Here is a 14,728-nt window from a genome sequence, read left to right on the forward strand (position 1 = left end):
CGTATTTTCAATTTGTAAAACCTTGGTCAATACAAGGTGCAATATCCTGATATTCATTAAATGTCCATTAAAAAAACCTCTATTATCATTTTACACAAAATTATGTGAATGAGACACCTTCCTTCATAATTTCCTTCAGATGGAAAAGAAAAGAAAGTTTCTTTTTACATAAGCATGCATTTATTAAAATCTTTCAGCTCGCTGTTTCCTAAAAAAATCAATAAACACTGTTGAGTTCTAAAAGTATGAAATCTCTTTGCACAGGGATGTGTGATTTCCCAGAGATTCTTTTCTAAGAATTGGTTTTTATCTACAGACTATTGTACTGTATTGAATGTGTAGTCCCATAGTGTAAAAGCTTTCTTCTGCATATCAACAATCATATAGAAATTATGATATAGCAGTAGACTGATTGCAAAAACAAAAAAGTAATTTGCACAGCTATATACTTGTCTGACATTTTTAAAAGCAAGCAATTTAATTTCTTATATTTAAAGAGATGTGATAATGCATTTATGAACAGATGTTTTGTGGGATTTTTTTTTTCCAGTTTTACACAAGCCTGTGATAAGTCTTCTGCAATTAGGCTAACTATATAATATATTATATTATAACATAATATAATTGCTTTATATTATGGATAGAGAGCTAAAAGATTTTAAGGGACAGTCAGATATGCTTTGGGAAATCAAAGAATGAACACAGTGAACATACAGTTAACTCAAATAATTGTTTTCCTGCACGCAATTCTGTTCAGTACCAGTGTTGTATTTTACTGGATTAGTCAACCAGTTTCATTGTTATTTGAAGCTGAAAATTGAAAAATGGTGCTTTAGAATATTTTATATACAGTATACTTTGCAATTTAGAAGCAGCATGTTTGAAAAGATAGGCCAGAAGCAGATTAAGTTTTTAATACAGCAGTCTTATACAAGCTGACTTCAACCTGATTAAATCTTACCATTGTCTACAGAAATTCCAAGAATACTTGATATCTTTCTCACACTGAAAACAGAAAAATCACTTCATTATTGGACGCTTTTTCACTTCCAGACAAACCAAATCATGGGCTCACAATCTTCGTAGAAATTCTAAGAAACTTACTTCTCTTAGGGGATGTCAAAACATGGAGATATGGTCCAAGTGTATATATTTACTTGTAAACTAGTAATTCATAAGACCAAGTGGGAGGAAAACAATGAACTTAATAAAGCAAATAGAAAAAAAAAGAAGTAAATTTTGTAACAACGTGAAGCACAATTTTGAAGTGTATATAATTTTAAAAAATTATCAGTTTTAAAATACACTGTAGTTAACCATGCTCCATGTTATGGCATCAGCCAGCATTGATTGTTCTATCATAAAGCCGAGAACAGACCATCGACTGCTTGCAGCTACTCATTTGACCTAGAACAGTAAAAGTCATTGAAATGCACTGGTATGGCTCTGGGACCTGTCTCTGGTGTTGTGGTACTGGTTGAGGACGATGAATGTTATCATGTCATGAGACTTACTGTGGTTAAAAGTGAGAGAGTTATCCAGGCTGCTCAGCTGCTGCAATCTGGCATGCATCATTCCTGTTCTGTTACGGGAAACAGGCAATGTCTGAGATTTTCGATCATGAACTATGGATCCTAACCCCTCCTGGTTCCTGCAAGATGGGTGAAATGGGATAGAAGCAAAAGTTAGACGTGTCAAACTGCGGCAAGACAGGAAGTGTTGTTAGTTAAGCACAAGAAGTTTTACAGAGAGATTTATAATGTAACCTATTTACTGTTTTCTTTATAAAACAAAAATAGGTAGCTTAAAAAAAAAGCATTACAGCAAACTCTTAAAACCTCAAAGCATGAAAGCAAAAGCACACAAGCAGTCACTCTTGAAGCGCAAAATTTACTTCAGAGCTTTTGAAAATACAAATTTTTTTGAGAACATAAATATTCTGAAAATATTCAGAACCCAAAACTGAATTCTCTATTTTGATTGCAAAAATTTTAGCAAAAAAGTTAGAAGGACACATGGCAGCAAAATTAGAAAGCACACATGCAACAGGAGAGCAGGAGTTAACTGAGATATTATCATGTACTTCTTACCCAAGCAGGAAGGGAGAAGAGCCATAGACTTTGTTAAATTTGCAGCAATCAAATGAAGAAAACAGAAAAGTGATCTGTGTTAGCAATCAGTACAGTCTAACTTTGTATTGTGTACCACCACCAGAGCTGATGAAAAATGAAAACCAGTGCTTGGATTACAGAATTCCCTGTTCCCTTTCATTCTGTCATTTGTGTATTTTAAGAGCGCGTGCATTCAGTGTAATGACAATGTGAAAGACTAGAAAGCCACATTTACTGGGAAAATTCAGTATTTCTGCAGAACACCAGATGATTTCAATAGCTCAACATTTTCAGTGTTAACATGCAGCACACAGACCAGGTGATCAGTAAACAAACAGGATGTCTGACAGTGTCTTCTACACAACTAGTCAAACAAATTAGTTGGAATAATTTTTACAAAAAGACTGAAAAGTACAGACTCCTCTAAATCCAGAGTTTGGAGTACATTTGAATACAAAGGAAACAATCAAAACCTTAACAAAGCCAGATTTATTTTTTATTTTTTTTAGGTTATGTGAACAGAGATGAGATTTTTGTTTTCTGAAAAATCTCCAAGGAGACAGTCAAGTTTGTAGAAAGAGATTCACATATCTAAATCAAAAACTAAAAAGCTAACATTATAGTTAGAACGCTTTACCACTCAAAGTCAACAACAACTTTCTCACTGATTTCAAGAAGTCCAGTACTTTAACCCCACCAGTATAATTATAACAGTACTATTATGTCAACTAAATGCAAGGCCTAAACAAGTTGCTATATTTTACTCTATTAAAAATTACTTTGTATAAAAAACCACGTTAATGTAAAGATATTAAAATAATTTAATAAAAGTTGCTGACTCCTGCAGATTTTCCTTGGATTTCAAATCGAGAAACAGCAGCGTTCCAATGTTCACTAATCACCTTACAGTAAAACCACTATATATATAAAATTTCTAAACCATTTCAGTGTACATGGTTTTATGGTCACATGAATAAATGAAACAAATCATAAAATTTCTTTCCCAAAGAGACTATTTCAAGGAAAAAATGCGGTAAAAGATAGCATTTAAGGGATGGATTTTAAAGCAATTGATGATAAACACCACACAGATCATTCCTAAAAAGATACCATAGTTTCAGACAGGATACAGATTTGTTAATAGAGTAACCAGTTACTTACTTCAAACTGTTACATATCATTTCACAGTAACTTTTCTACTCCTGCAATTTATTTGTAACAGAGATTCAAAGCATACTGTACTCACTATTATTCTTAGTGAACAAGACAGTGAAATTTAAATTCCACACAGTACCTGGCTATGTATCGTTTTCCCATGTACTGGAACTGATGTAAGCATACTCTGCAGAGAACACATAGGTCAGAGAAGCAACACTTGAAACAATCTCTTCTAGATTTATGTACACTTGAATTATTCAACTATTATTTTTAACTTTAAACTCCTAGGTCATAAAACCTCTTTATTTCTCCCACCCTTAAAATTCTCTTCCAGTCCCCAAGCCAAGGAATGGTAAACATGGCTCTTCTGAAATCAGTCACAGATGGTTGTTTTCTTTTGGCAAACAGGGATTGACAGCAAAAGGCACATAAGGCTGCCTCCAGAGCACACCTATCTCAAACCTCTGAATCAAAACCACTAGCACGAGTCTAACAGTGACAAGGTGGAAGGGCTAAATGGTTAAAAAAAAAACCACCTTGGAAAACTGTAAACATCAAGTGCTCCATATCCTCTATAGATTTTTAATACTTATAGAGAAGAAAGGTTTAGTCCCGAGTCTCACAGATAAAATTTCATTATGTGAGACATGGCCCACAGTTACAGTTATTTACAGGAAGCCAGGGCAAGTAACATGAAGGAGAGAAGCAAAGAGATAACTAGACATTACATACATAACACATATTTTGCAAAATGTGTATAATGGTTAAAAATAAGGGCAAAACATTTTGCTTCCTACCCCGGTCTAAACTCTCTTGGTTACAGACTGGCTTTTTCTGTTTTGTTGGGTTTTATTTAAGGTCTCCAGATTCCAGAATAACAACAGAGTTTCTGAAAGAACTATTTTTCTAAAAGGATTACAAGATGTATTTTAATGCAGACAGGTAACAAGACAGTTGGTACCTCTTCCACGAGCACAGCAATATTCTGAACACTACTTGCTGTTTAGGATCTTCCCGAGATCCCTTATCTATAGTCTAATTCCAGAGATTATCATGGAACTGGACAGACATGCAATTGTGCACATCAAATTAAGGACTTCTGAACAGATCAAGATGGTATTACTTAAAGAAAAAAACCAACAAAAAACCCCCCATATACACACACTTATAATCACACTCCTGTTTTTAGCAGCGTAGTGAAATGTACAATTTAATGATAAGCACAACAAAAAACTTACTCTGTAATTGTGAAAAAGTCCATGAGTTCAGATTTTGTAGCCTTGTTCCAATATGTAAACAACGCGTCTAGGAAAATGAAAAATATTAAATACAAGATAAAGGCAGCAAACACAAAAAAAATTAAATACAAGAGTAAACATAAGTTCTTAGTTTTCAGATACTGAGGATTCAGAGAATCTAGAAATGGCTTGCAGGGCACAGATAACAATTACTATTTAAAGTTTTCCTTGAAGATGATCATATAAATTCACGTATCAATTCTACAAATCAATGTCTACAATATGATTTTATCTAATCCATAATATACAATTTCATATTTTAAATAGTAATAATTGTATAGTCCATAGTGATTGTGGTGTTATAAAAATATAAGACTTCAGAATACTTTTGACTGTTAGTCCTATAGCATGATTCTCTACAGATCAGTCTCAACATTTTTTAAATGCAAATTTATGATTTCTTCTTTCTTTAATTTATGATGTTTTACTATGAATAGTCAGCACAGGTTTCAGTTTTTCCTTCCACAATTTTCAAAAATGGCTACATATGTTCTACAAAGCATGCAGTTGCATAGCCAAGACCTGGCCTCTTTTGCTAAAAATGTTCAAAATTAACTAAAAAATTCAAAATTATTACAGAAATGTGTGACAAAGTCTATTTGACATTTGTTCTTTTCCAGGAGAACTGAGACCAAAAAAATCCCCACTGTGGTTTAAAATTGAATATCCAAGAAAATACGATAACTCCTTACATATTCTACAGTGTAAAATAGTGAAAAATATATTTGTGAGTTTTATTATTCTTTGTAATTAAATTATATATGATAATATCGATGTAATTACATGAAAATCTAATGGTGTGATTGGCTATTGAATATTTATTAACTTTTCAATACTCATTCTTGATTAACAGGTGTAATAAATTAGAGTTCAAGTACTACATAAACTTGAATTTTAAAAATTAACAACCAAATAGTCACGGAGAATGAATTAACTACTTTTGACAGCACAAACTGAAAAAGTCAAATGTTTTTAGCACAGATAGGGATGATCCTAGCGAAAAAGTAAGATGTACCATTCATGCAGTATTTCTATATCTTTGTACCCTTCTCCAGGATAATATGACTCTTTCAAAAATTCAATGGATCATCCACAAACATCCCAGGAGAATGAAAAACCCAGAATAATATCCCCATTCCAGAAATGGAAATATACACAGCAATCAAATAATTTGGTTCCTTGTCATACAGGAAGTTCTACAGAATGGAGGAACGGACCAGCCCGAGACACTTCCAGAGAACAATGAATTATTTTTCATTTTTCAGACCAAACTGTACACTTGCACACTAATACTCACTTTCCTAACAAGTCCTTTAGTTAGCCTCTCATTTAGAAGAAATAATGAGTATGTAAGGCTTACAAGGTTTCTTTCAGTCAGAGTTTAATTTGAGCAATCATACATATTTGTAAAATGCAGCACATCATGGTACCTACACCTAAAATATTCTGCTGATTTTGAAAACTTATCACTTTGAATTTATAAGAAACAGGTGGAATTACCTACCATCTGACATGCTTCTTAAAATGTGAAGGAAACACATGAGCAGACTTTTGATCTCTGCTTGATCAAGTTTGTCGTATCGAACAACAGAACTTCCTAAAGTGCTGCTCTGTTGGTTCTGAAAAGAAAACAGATGTATTTTGGCTGAAGAGTTTTTAAACTGATAATAAACTAAAATGATTTCAATTGTTTTGAATTCCTGCAACAGAAAAAGGATCTCAGAATGGAGACAAAAATGTTTCATGAAGCCAGGTCACTAAAACACACGTTACACACAAGAAGTATACCAAATTAAGCCTCTTTGCCTTTGTCTATTTAAATTCCTTTTTTGTATGACTTTTTCCCCCAGAAAGAGGAGTAAGAGGAAAAGTTACCTAACAGTGTTTATTAATCAAGTTAACTATACATAGACACTCATACTGTAGAAATCAAGCATGCCCCTGCTGCTTAGATTAAATACTTAAAAAATAAATGCTAATGTCAGGTGATACATATATGCTCCTTTGCTTTTGGAGACACTTTATCCTGAACTGTAGACAGGCCTGCCTCTACAAAATTCCTTCCATTTAAAGATGTAAGAACCTCAAGGAAAACATACATAAATGGCAATAATATGCATTCTGGAAGATTAATTACTACTAAGTAACTTACTCTTGTCCTCCCTTCCCTTCCCCCCTAAAAAACCAAACAAAAAACCCAAACCAAACCAAAACCCTCTCCCTGCTTTGTTTTTTTTAATACAATTACTATACTTGTGGGAAGTTTATCAGCAATGCTGAACACTGCCGTCTGTCCAAAAAGAAAAAAACTCTATAACTGATCTTTCAAAATGTGTACCACAAAAAAAACCCTGAAAAATAAAAATGTGAAAATGGATAAATTGAACTTTTGGCAAAGACTTATCTGTAAAAGAATAATTTCCACACAATCCAGTGTTACAAAATCCTCAGCGTGAAACTTTTAAAGACGTACTATATAAATGTTAGCTTAAAATACAGATTATGCTCTTTTAAGTGCCTAATTCTCACATTCAATAAGCCACTTATGCAAACCAAAAATGAATGAGACATTTAATAAGTTTTCTGTAAAGTCCACAGTCTGGTATAATTGATCTGTGCAACTCTTTGGTTTCTACAGTTGGCCTCATGACCTTTTTCAGGATGCATACCAGTGTCGGAAGAAATTCTTTGTATCAAAATTAGAAAAAATAAAAATACAAATATAGTCTCAAGAGAGAAAAGCACTTGGTTTCTAAAACAAGGTGAGAAGTGCCAGTACCTCAAGGGCAGAACAACCCTTCTAAGAATACTCCTCACTGAAAGCAGGAGACATGCTAATCCATGAAGGAACACTTCACAGCAGTCACATCCATTGACTGCTGAGCCCTTTAATGCATTCTGTGCTGTCCCGAAACAATCTGTGTAAATCTGTCCTGTACTAGTCACTGAATGGATGCACAGTGAAATTGAATATGAAACTATAAAGAATATCAGCCAGAAGTTATTCAGGAGGAAATGAACACCTCTATAAGCCTGATTAGTGCAGATTCTAAAGACCCCAAACCCAAAATCTTTGAAATATCTCTGGTGAACAAGAAGGTGCTACTATAGAGCTTTAAGGATACTATAATGGAGCAGGCAATTAATGGGTGACAGAGCAGGAACAGAATTTGTGTTTCCTAGACTTTCAGAAAAGGTCCAGAGTATTACATAATATTCCCACTAAAATAGCTGAACATGTACATGGATAAAACTAGGACTACAGCTACTCAGAAGCTTAATTTAAAATCATACCAGTAACCTACAAAGTATGCACATATTAATATAGAAATTGATATACTTCCAGTCTATTCTGATTCCACAAGTATAGTGCTACAGGTTATTCTGAAAGAAAATTAGAACAAAAACATGGCTTTTCAGTAATGGTATCAAGCAATGAGCAAAAACTTGAAGATAACATGCACTGAACATCTGATCTACTAGAAAGAAAGTTCAGAAAGCAACAAATAAAAAGCCAGGATCAAGTATTATTTGGGAAAAATATTAACAGCATGCAAAACATAAATCCTGTGTTACCTAAATTGGTAGACCAGAGCAGAATTTTCAAAGGATGCTGACTCCTTTGAAAACCCTTTTACTTGGTAAAAACACCACAAGTTAGTAATTAACAGCATGACAACTAAGTAATAGATGACAGCATTGCCATTTAGCAACAGTGTATACTTAAGATACTTCTTAATTACCTTGGTCAAGGACTCCAAGACTCAAATTCTGCAAATATTTAAACTGATCGGATTTTTATACTTAAACTAAATCACGTGCATGAACTACTCCAGGTTTGACATTTAAACATATTTTACATAGTTAAATTGAATATATTGGGTTTGAGTTTCAACTGTTGCAAAGAAGCGGCAAAACTACTGACCACACACTTCACTCAGAAGCTTAACTATACCAAGCACAAAAAACAGATACTTCTTGTAACTGAAGAGAGAAAGCAGTATGCAAAATTTTCTCTGGCAAAGCTGGAATTGTCAGAAGTGAAAAATCCATAGTAACACGGTTTTTCTTTGCAGGGTGAGAATTTTCTTCTTCTTCTCCATTTGGGCATATAGCATAAGCAGAGTGCCTTCTGAGAAGCTTCTCTCTCTGCCACACGAAGGCATGTCAGAGTCAAGGGGAAAGAGTTAACATGTTGTGACTTGCACAACAACCTCTAAGAAAATGAAACGTGAGCAAGTATCAACACAAACTCTAGAAAGACACAACTGAATACCTCATAGCTACTGCAGCCAGAACTCTTAATTTGTAACAGCTTTAAAGTGAAATGATTTAGAAAAGTCAAACTAATATAAAAGAAATCACCCAGAGAAAGCACAGCAACTAGTTTTTCAGCCTTTTAAAAATGCCAAGTATATTGTGAACAGGATGGACTGATGGTCTCCACAAAATCAAAGAAGCTGTCCTAACTACAATTTGGTCCCCTCAAGTAAAATTCAATACGCTTTATCTAGTACCTTTCTCTATCTAAGGAAAAAACAACTGCTTGCTTATGTCTCTACACTGAAAATCTGTTTCTATTTTCTGCAAAACAGCTTAATAAATGCAATGCAAAAGGAGTTCACAGATAATTATTTCACAAAAGAAAACCTTACATAAAATACTGCTCTGAAGTTATTCTAGAAAGACTATTCACAATGGACATCAGAGAATTTAACTCTTATGAGAATTAGGACAAAATTTTAGGAATACGCTTTTGGGGTTTTATTTTGGTTTGGGTTTTTTTACCTTGTCAAGAGAATTGCTCTTGTCACTTTGTCTTTCTGGGAGACTGTTTCCTGAGTCTGTACTTATAAGAGATCCTCTTGAGTCAGCGTTCCTCACACTATTAATATTTGGAGTAGATGTGGTGTATGGGGAAGCTAAAAAAACAAACAAACCACAACCCCAAACAATATAAAAACCTCAAATAATACATATACTGACAAGTCACTCCACAGTTTATTCAGACTTTTCAAATCACCATATATATTTTTTTTTTAAAGAAAGTAAATAATGAACTCTATTTAGTTACTTTTAATGAAGACAAACTTATTTGAGAGTTTCAGCAAATTATATATGCATACTTATATACATAGACTTATGTACTACATACACACATCCGTAAAAACCATATACAGCAACATATACATGCTTCCATGAAGCCTATTTTAAAAACTCCCCCTTCCCATTTTTCAACTCTTTTTCTGTTTAATTGACTAGTAAGTGTCATAGCTAATTACAGTAGACAACAACAAATAGAAAAACACATTAAGAAGACAGACAAGAGGATGCCCAGGTGCATAAACAAAATCACCACTTAGAGGTGATCTCTAACACCATGTACAAAACTGCAGATTATGGCACTCTTGCCGTAAGTGACTAAGGCTAGTCTTGTCTCCAATTTCTCTGCAGCAAGACAAGAACTATCACTTCTGAGAGGAGAAAAAAGGAGCATCACTTCAAGAATTAGCTTTTGTTTCATGTGGAAAAGAAAATCCTAAAGACCCCAAATGACAGAAATCTGAAATCTGACCCACGCTAAACTGTTGACTCCATTAGGTTCAAGTACACATGCAGAAAGCAACCAAAGTTGGACAGAATATTTATTTCTGATAATTAATGAAAAAAGAAACCAGCTCCTTTTAATTACTATATTTTTTAAGTGCTTACCGATGCCAGAGATAACACCAAAGAGATCTTTAGGAAGATTGTTATCCAACGTGTTTCCTGATTTCTGTGGTGTTACTAACTGACTTGCAGTTGGCAAAATCTGTGCATCATCCTTTGCGCTCTGTTTGGAAAAGAGACAAAAATGTGACTATTTTCCTACATAATGGATGCATCTTCTAGAGGAGTATTTGTTATATATTTCTTCCTTAAATTTTAATTTCTATTAAATATGCTCTAAAGAATGGAATAAGATATTCAGGTATTTGCACAACCTTGGGATAGCCTAAAATTTATGATACCTCAGGAAACATGGAAGAAATGAGTATTCCACTGAATTTTAAACACTATAAAACAGATATTTCAAAAAGACTCAAAATAATTTTATTTCAAACACCCAAATATTTCTCTTGTTGTAAGAGTTTTGGAATTTTTTTTCTTAATACCAAATGGAACATAGCAAGATATGAACAAAATAAAATACATGAATAATTAAATCTTAGATTCAATGATTGTATGCAACCATAATATATCAACATATACCCTTCATAAATTCCACTTTAATTAATTCTCCTGTAGCCCTCTTACACTACAAGTCTTCCAAAAGTGCACTCTTTAAGGTTAAATTCTTCTCTAATTTTTAGAAAATTAACCATTTTTTGTGGTCCTTTTGTTTCAGCGTTGGACAGAATTGAAAAACTGCAGAATTCTGAAGCTTATGAAACTCTTTGTTTGCTAGGAGTACATAGTGTTTCATACACATGTTACCATTAAAATATGATAACAATAATTCAGAATACCAAATAGAAATGGTCACTCACATTGCTGGAAGGGTTAACAGGAAATGGAGACACATCTTTAACATTGATTCGCTGAACATTTTCTATAAGCAGTCCAAAGAGCGGCAAATACATAGTGGCTATTCTTGCTTGATGACCCTAAAATGAGTTTAGCACTTCATTAAAAAAATTACAGTTTTAATTTTCAATCACTAATTAGTTTTAACCTATTCATTCCTACATTACTAAAAAAGAGCAATTAATAAATATTTGCCCACATTCACAAGTTCATAAATGATGAAAGCAGTGATCATCACTGTATTTCATTCTAAATTACAGAAGATCAGTAAATTTTATTTACTGCTTAAAAATAATGCAGAAGAACTTCAAAATTAATGTAATTTCAGCTAAAACTAACCAAGTAGATTAATATTATGTTAGGCTGATAAATTAATTATACCTTTCATTATAATTTTATGGCTTCTCCACAGCATAGCTGATGTTAAAAAAAGTCAGAAAATTAAAAATCACTGAAAATTTACCACCATGACTTGTAGCTTTCTTATGCTTATTTTACGAACAATAGATGATAGAAGGACAGATGCCAAATATTAAGAGCTAATGTTTAATGAAAAGAAGAGCTTAAAACACACTTGTATAAATCTGATTACTTTAAGAACAGCAATTAGTCTATATGTGCTAAAATGCAAACCCACACATACTAAAAGGTGCTTTGTCATTTCATTCGGTAAATAGATGGAATTTGCAGATCAGTAAAATTTTCATCATAGTATGAGCAGAAATAGTTTTGCTGCAAATTAACAGGGGTTTCTTTTATGAACGAAAAAGCTTTCTGTATGTGTGCACACTTAATCTTTATTATTTTGTACTACTAGCATAGCAATACACTTACCCTGGAAGCATATCTATCATCAAAAGAATGTTTTATCATCAAATTCTTGAGCACACTGATAGCAATCTGCCGAACATCTCTGAACTCCTGTAAGGCATTGCCCACTTCCCTTAAAAGTAGTCCAACTAAGAAGTGATTTTTACAGAATTCATCAGTTAATGAATAATCCAGCTGAAGGTCTGGAAGTAAAGTACAAGCTCCATGTAAGGGATGGTTTTAGTTAAATCAATTTATCAATTAACTTAAGGCTAAAGTAAAACCCAGCACATCAAACACAGCAAAGTCGAACTGCTCCCTCTTGGAAGTACTTTTTGTGTAATAAAAGAATCCAGTTCATTTATGTACTGAATATATGACATCATAAGAGAAACTTCAGCTTGAAGATCTCATTTATTAGAATATATATACGTTTACAATTTCAGATGAAGCGGTGTCCAAAATTTTCTCATATTCACTGTCATTGTTCAGTACAGTCATCAAAAAACAGATGCTAATCTCAAAGCTCTTTCATTTTTCAAAGATCTCTCTCAGTAAGGGAATCCATTAGGTCAGAAAGAAATATAGCTAAGACAGCACAGGCCTTCTTGTAACTTCCACAGGTCTTCCTGTAACTCACTTAAGAGCCAACCATATCACCTGAAATACCTTCTGCTTGACACAGCAAAACAGAGCCAGAAAAGCTTCCGATAAAGGTCTTCTTTACAGGTCGAACTCCTAGTTCCTACTCAGGGAGCAGCATTTTACACTGTTCTTTATTGTGTAATCAGAAACACTATCTTCTCTAGTTTTGTTATTTTCTTAGAATACCTAAGCCAATTCATAGTCTCTTTTCTAGGAAAATATTTATGCAGTATTATTATCCAAGACACATGAAGCCTGAAAAAGCCAAAGACAGAAAAAAGTTCTAAGGAGCTGTCCAGATCATAGTCCCAAATCTTGCTCTATCTTATTCTACTGCAATGTTAATTATTTACTTAGCCTTACTAACATAGCAGAGTCTACTGAATAAATATTTAATAAAAAAATAATCTAGTCTACAAAAATATGTTAGGCAGGTATACTTATTACCTGTAAAAGCACCTTCCTCACCTCTGTTTAGTGATTTCTGCTACAGTTCAATGCCTGGAAGAAATTAATGTCTTCACAGGCACAAATGCAATAGCTAACATGTGACTTGTTTTGCATGCATCAAGGAGATCAGGGATGCATCAAGAAAGCCAAAGCTCGGCTACAGCTGAAACTGGCAATGGACATCAATAACAACAAAAAGAGCTTTTACCACTACATTAGCACTAAACATCCGAAAAAGGAAAACATGTCAGACTGTGATTTAGAGACAGTGGACTTGGGTAAGGCTCTGTTGATTCCCAGGCCTTAACAGTCTAGAGACTAGCTTCAAGAAAGACAATTATCAGCAGTGAATGAGGATCAGGTCAGGGATCTCCTGAGACCTCCAGTCATGCAAATCCACCACGACCAGATGAGATATCTGAGAGAGTTAGTTAATTGATATAACTCATTATCACCTTTGTTAAGATATGGTAATCAGGGGGTCTCCCATAATTGTAAACCTGTGAGGACTGAAGGTAGACATTACACACACCTTCAATAACAGGGGATGAACAGGGACTACACGCTTCTCTTTGGTCCTTAGAAAAGTCAGGGAGGAAGTCTTCTCGCAAATCATTTTGCATCAAGTGAAGGAGAAGAATGTGACTGGGAATGGCCAAAATAAATTTACCAAGGGTAAATCATGTTTTAAGACCAGTAAACCTGTCTGCTGGGGAGAACAGCAGATGTCCACATGGCTGTTGTATCCAAACTGGGTCATTATAAATTGTGAAAAACTGAAAAATGACTACATGGATCATTGGGCTCAAAGGTTGGTGGCCCATATGCTCAAAGGGCAGAGCTGCATTACAGAAGCATCTAGATTCTATAGAAATTGTTCTACAGAAATGGCAATTAAATTCAACGAGGACAAAAGTAAAATTCTGCACCTGGGATGGACCAACTTCCAGCAATGGTACCAGCTGTGGAATAACGAGCTTGGGAGCAGCTCTGCTGAAAAATATCTAGGGGTCCAGGTGGACAGTAGCTTCAACAGGATTTAGCATGGCATCCTGCCAACAAGAAAGGTTAACAGCACACTGGGCTGTATCAACAGGGTCATAGCCAGCATATCAAGGAAGTGTTTGTTCCTCTTTACTTGGCATTGGTTAGACATATCTGTAATATTGTGTGCAGTATTTAGGCCTCCTAGTACAACAAGATTCTTTTAAGTGAGTTCAGTGAAGGACCACCAAAGGTACTTAAAAAGTTGGAGCACATGTACTGTCAGGAGAAATTGAGGGAAATGAGCTTGTTCCATCTAGCAAAGGAACACCTAACATGATCAGAGCAGGAGGTTGGGCTACAGACCTATTAAAGTCCCTTTTAACCTGAATGCTATATAAAAAAAGCAAAAAGTACACCAAGTCTCACACTACACACCTACTTACAGGAATGTTGCAGGCTTCCACAACTAATGAATTAAAAGCTAACTCATGAAAAACAAAAAAGCAAACTTAGTAAGCATAGCAGGAAAGGCAGGAGGAGTCAAGGATGTAGTTTATCATGTCCTCAAAGACTAGATACCTCAGAGAGATTATTCTGCTACCTAAACACTTCCTTTAAATGAAAGGATTACAACTTTAGACTTCTATTTAACAATTTCAAGCTTTTCAATGTCTCACAGACCTGAAGTTATGCAGTGTCCAC

The 14,728-nt window shown here is 34.2% G+C and overlaps 1 protein-coding gene across 19 annotated transcripts in view; it reads right to left on the minus strand.

Annotated features, from left to right (window-relative positions):
* DOCK9 (dedicator of cytokinesis 9) overlaps nucleotides 1-14,728 on the minus strand; it is a 110,991-nt gene that overhangs the window by 23,002 nt on the left and 73,261 nt on the right. For 5 of the 19 annotated variants that reach the window (XM_064646048.1, XM_064646051.1, XM_064646045.1 and 2 more), the window contains exons 31-38: nucleotides 11,969-12,147; nucleotides 11,098-11,214; nucleotides 10,280-10,400; nucleotides 9,356-9,489; nucleotides 6,072-6,186; nucleotides 4,508-4,574; nucleotides 3,406-3,453; nucleotides 962-1,005 (exon numbers count right to left, since the gene is read on the minus strand). In XM_064646048.1, coding sequence (XP_064502118.1) covers nucleotides 962-1,005; nucleotides 3,406-3,453; nucleotides 4,508-4,574; nucleotides 6,072-6,186; nucleotides 9,356-9,489; nucleotides 10,280-10,400; nucleotides 11,098-11,214; nucleotides 11,969-12,147 — 825 coding nt within the window. Of the gene's footprint in view, nucleotides 1-961; nucleotides 1,006-1,514; nucleotides 1,652-3,405; nucleotides 3,454-4,507; nucleotides 4,575-6,071; nucleotides 6,187-8,542; nucleotides 8,717-9,355; nucleotides 9,490-10,279; nucleotides 10,401-11,097; nucleotides 11,215-11,968; nucleotides 12,148-14,728 lie in introns of all 19 variants that reach the window. The other 14 variants (XR_010428418.1, XM_064646036.1, XM_064646035.1 and 11 more) reach the window with 5 other exon arrangements.

Source organism: Pseudopipra pipra, chromosome 2 (assembly GCF_036250125.1).
Source record: "Pseudopipra pipra isolate bDixPip1 chromosome 2, bDixPip1.hap1, whole genome shotgun sequence".
Taxonomy (NCBI): Eukaryota; Metazoa; Chordata; class Aves; order Passeriformes; family Pipridae; genus Pseudopipra; species Pseudopipra pipra.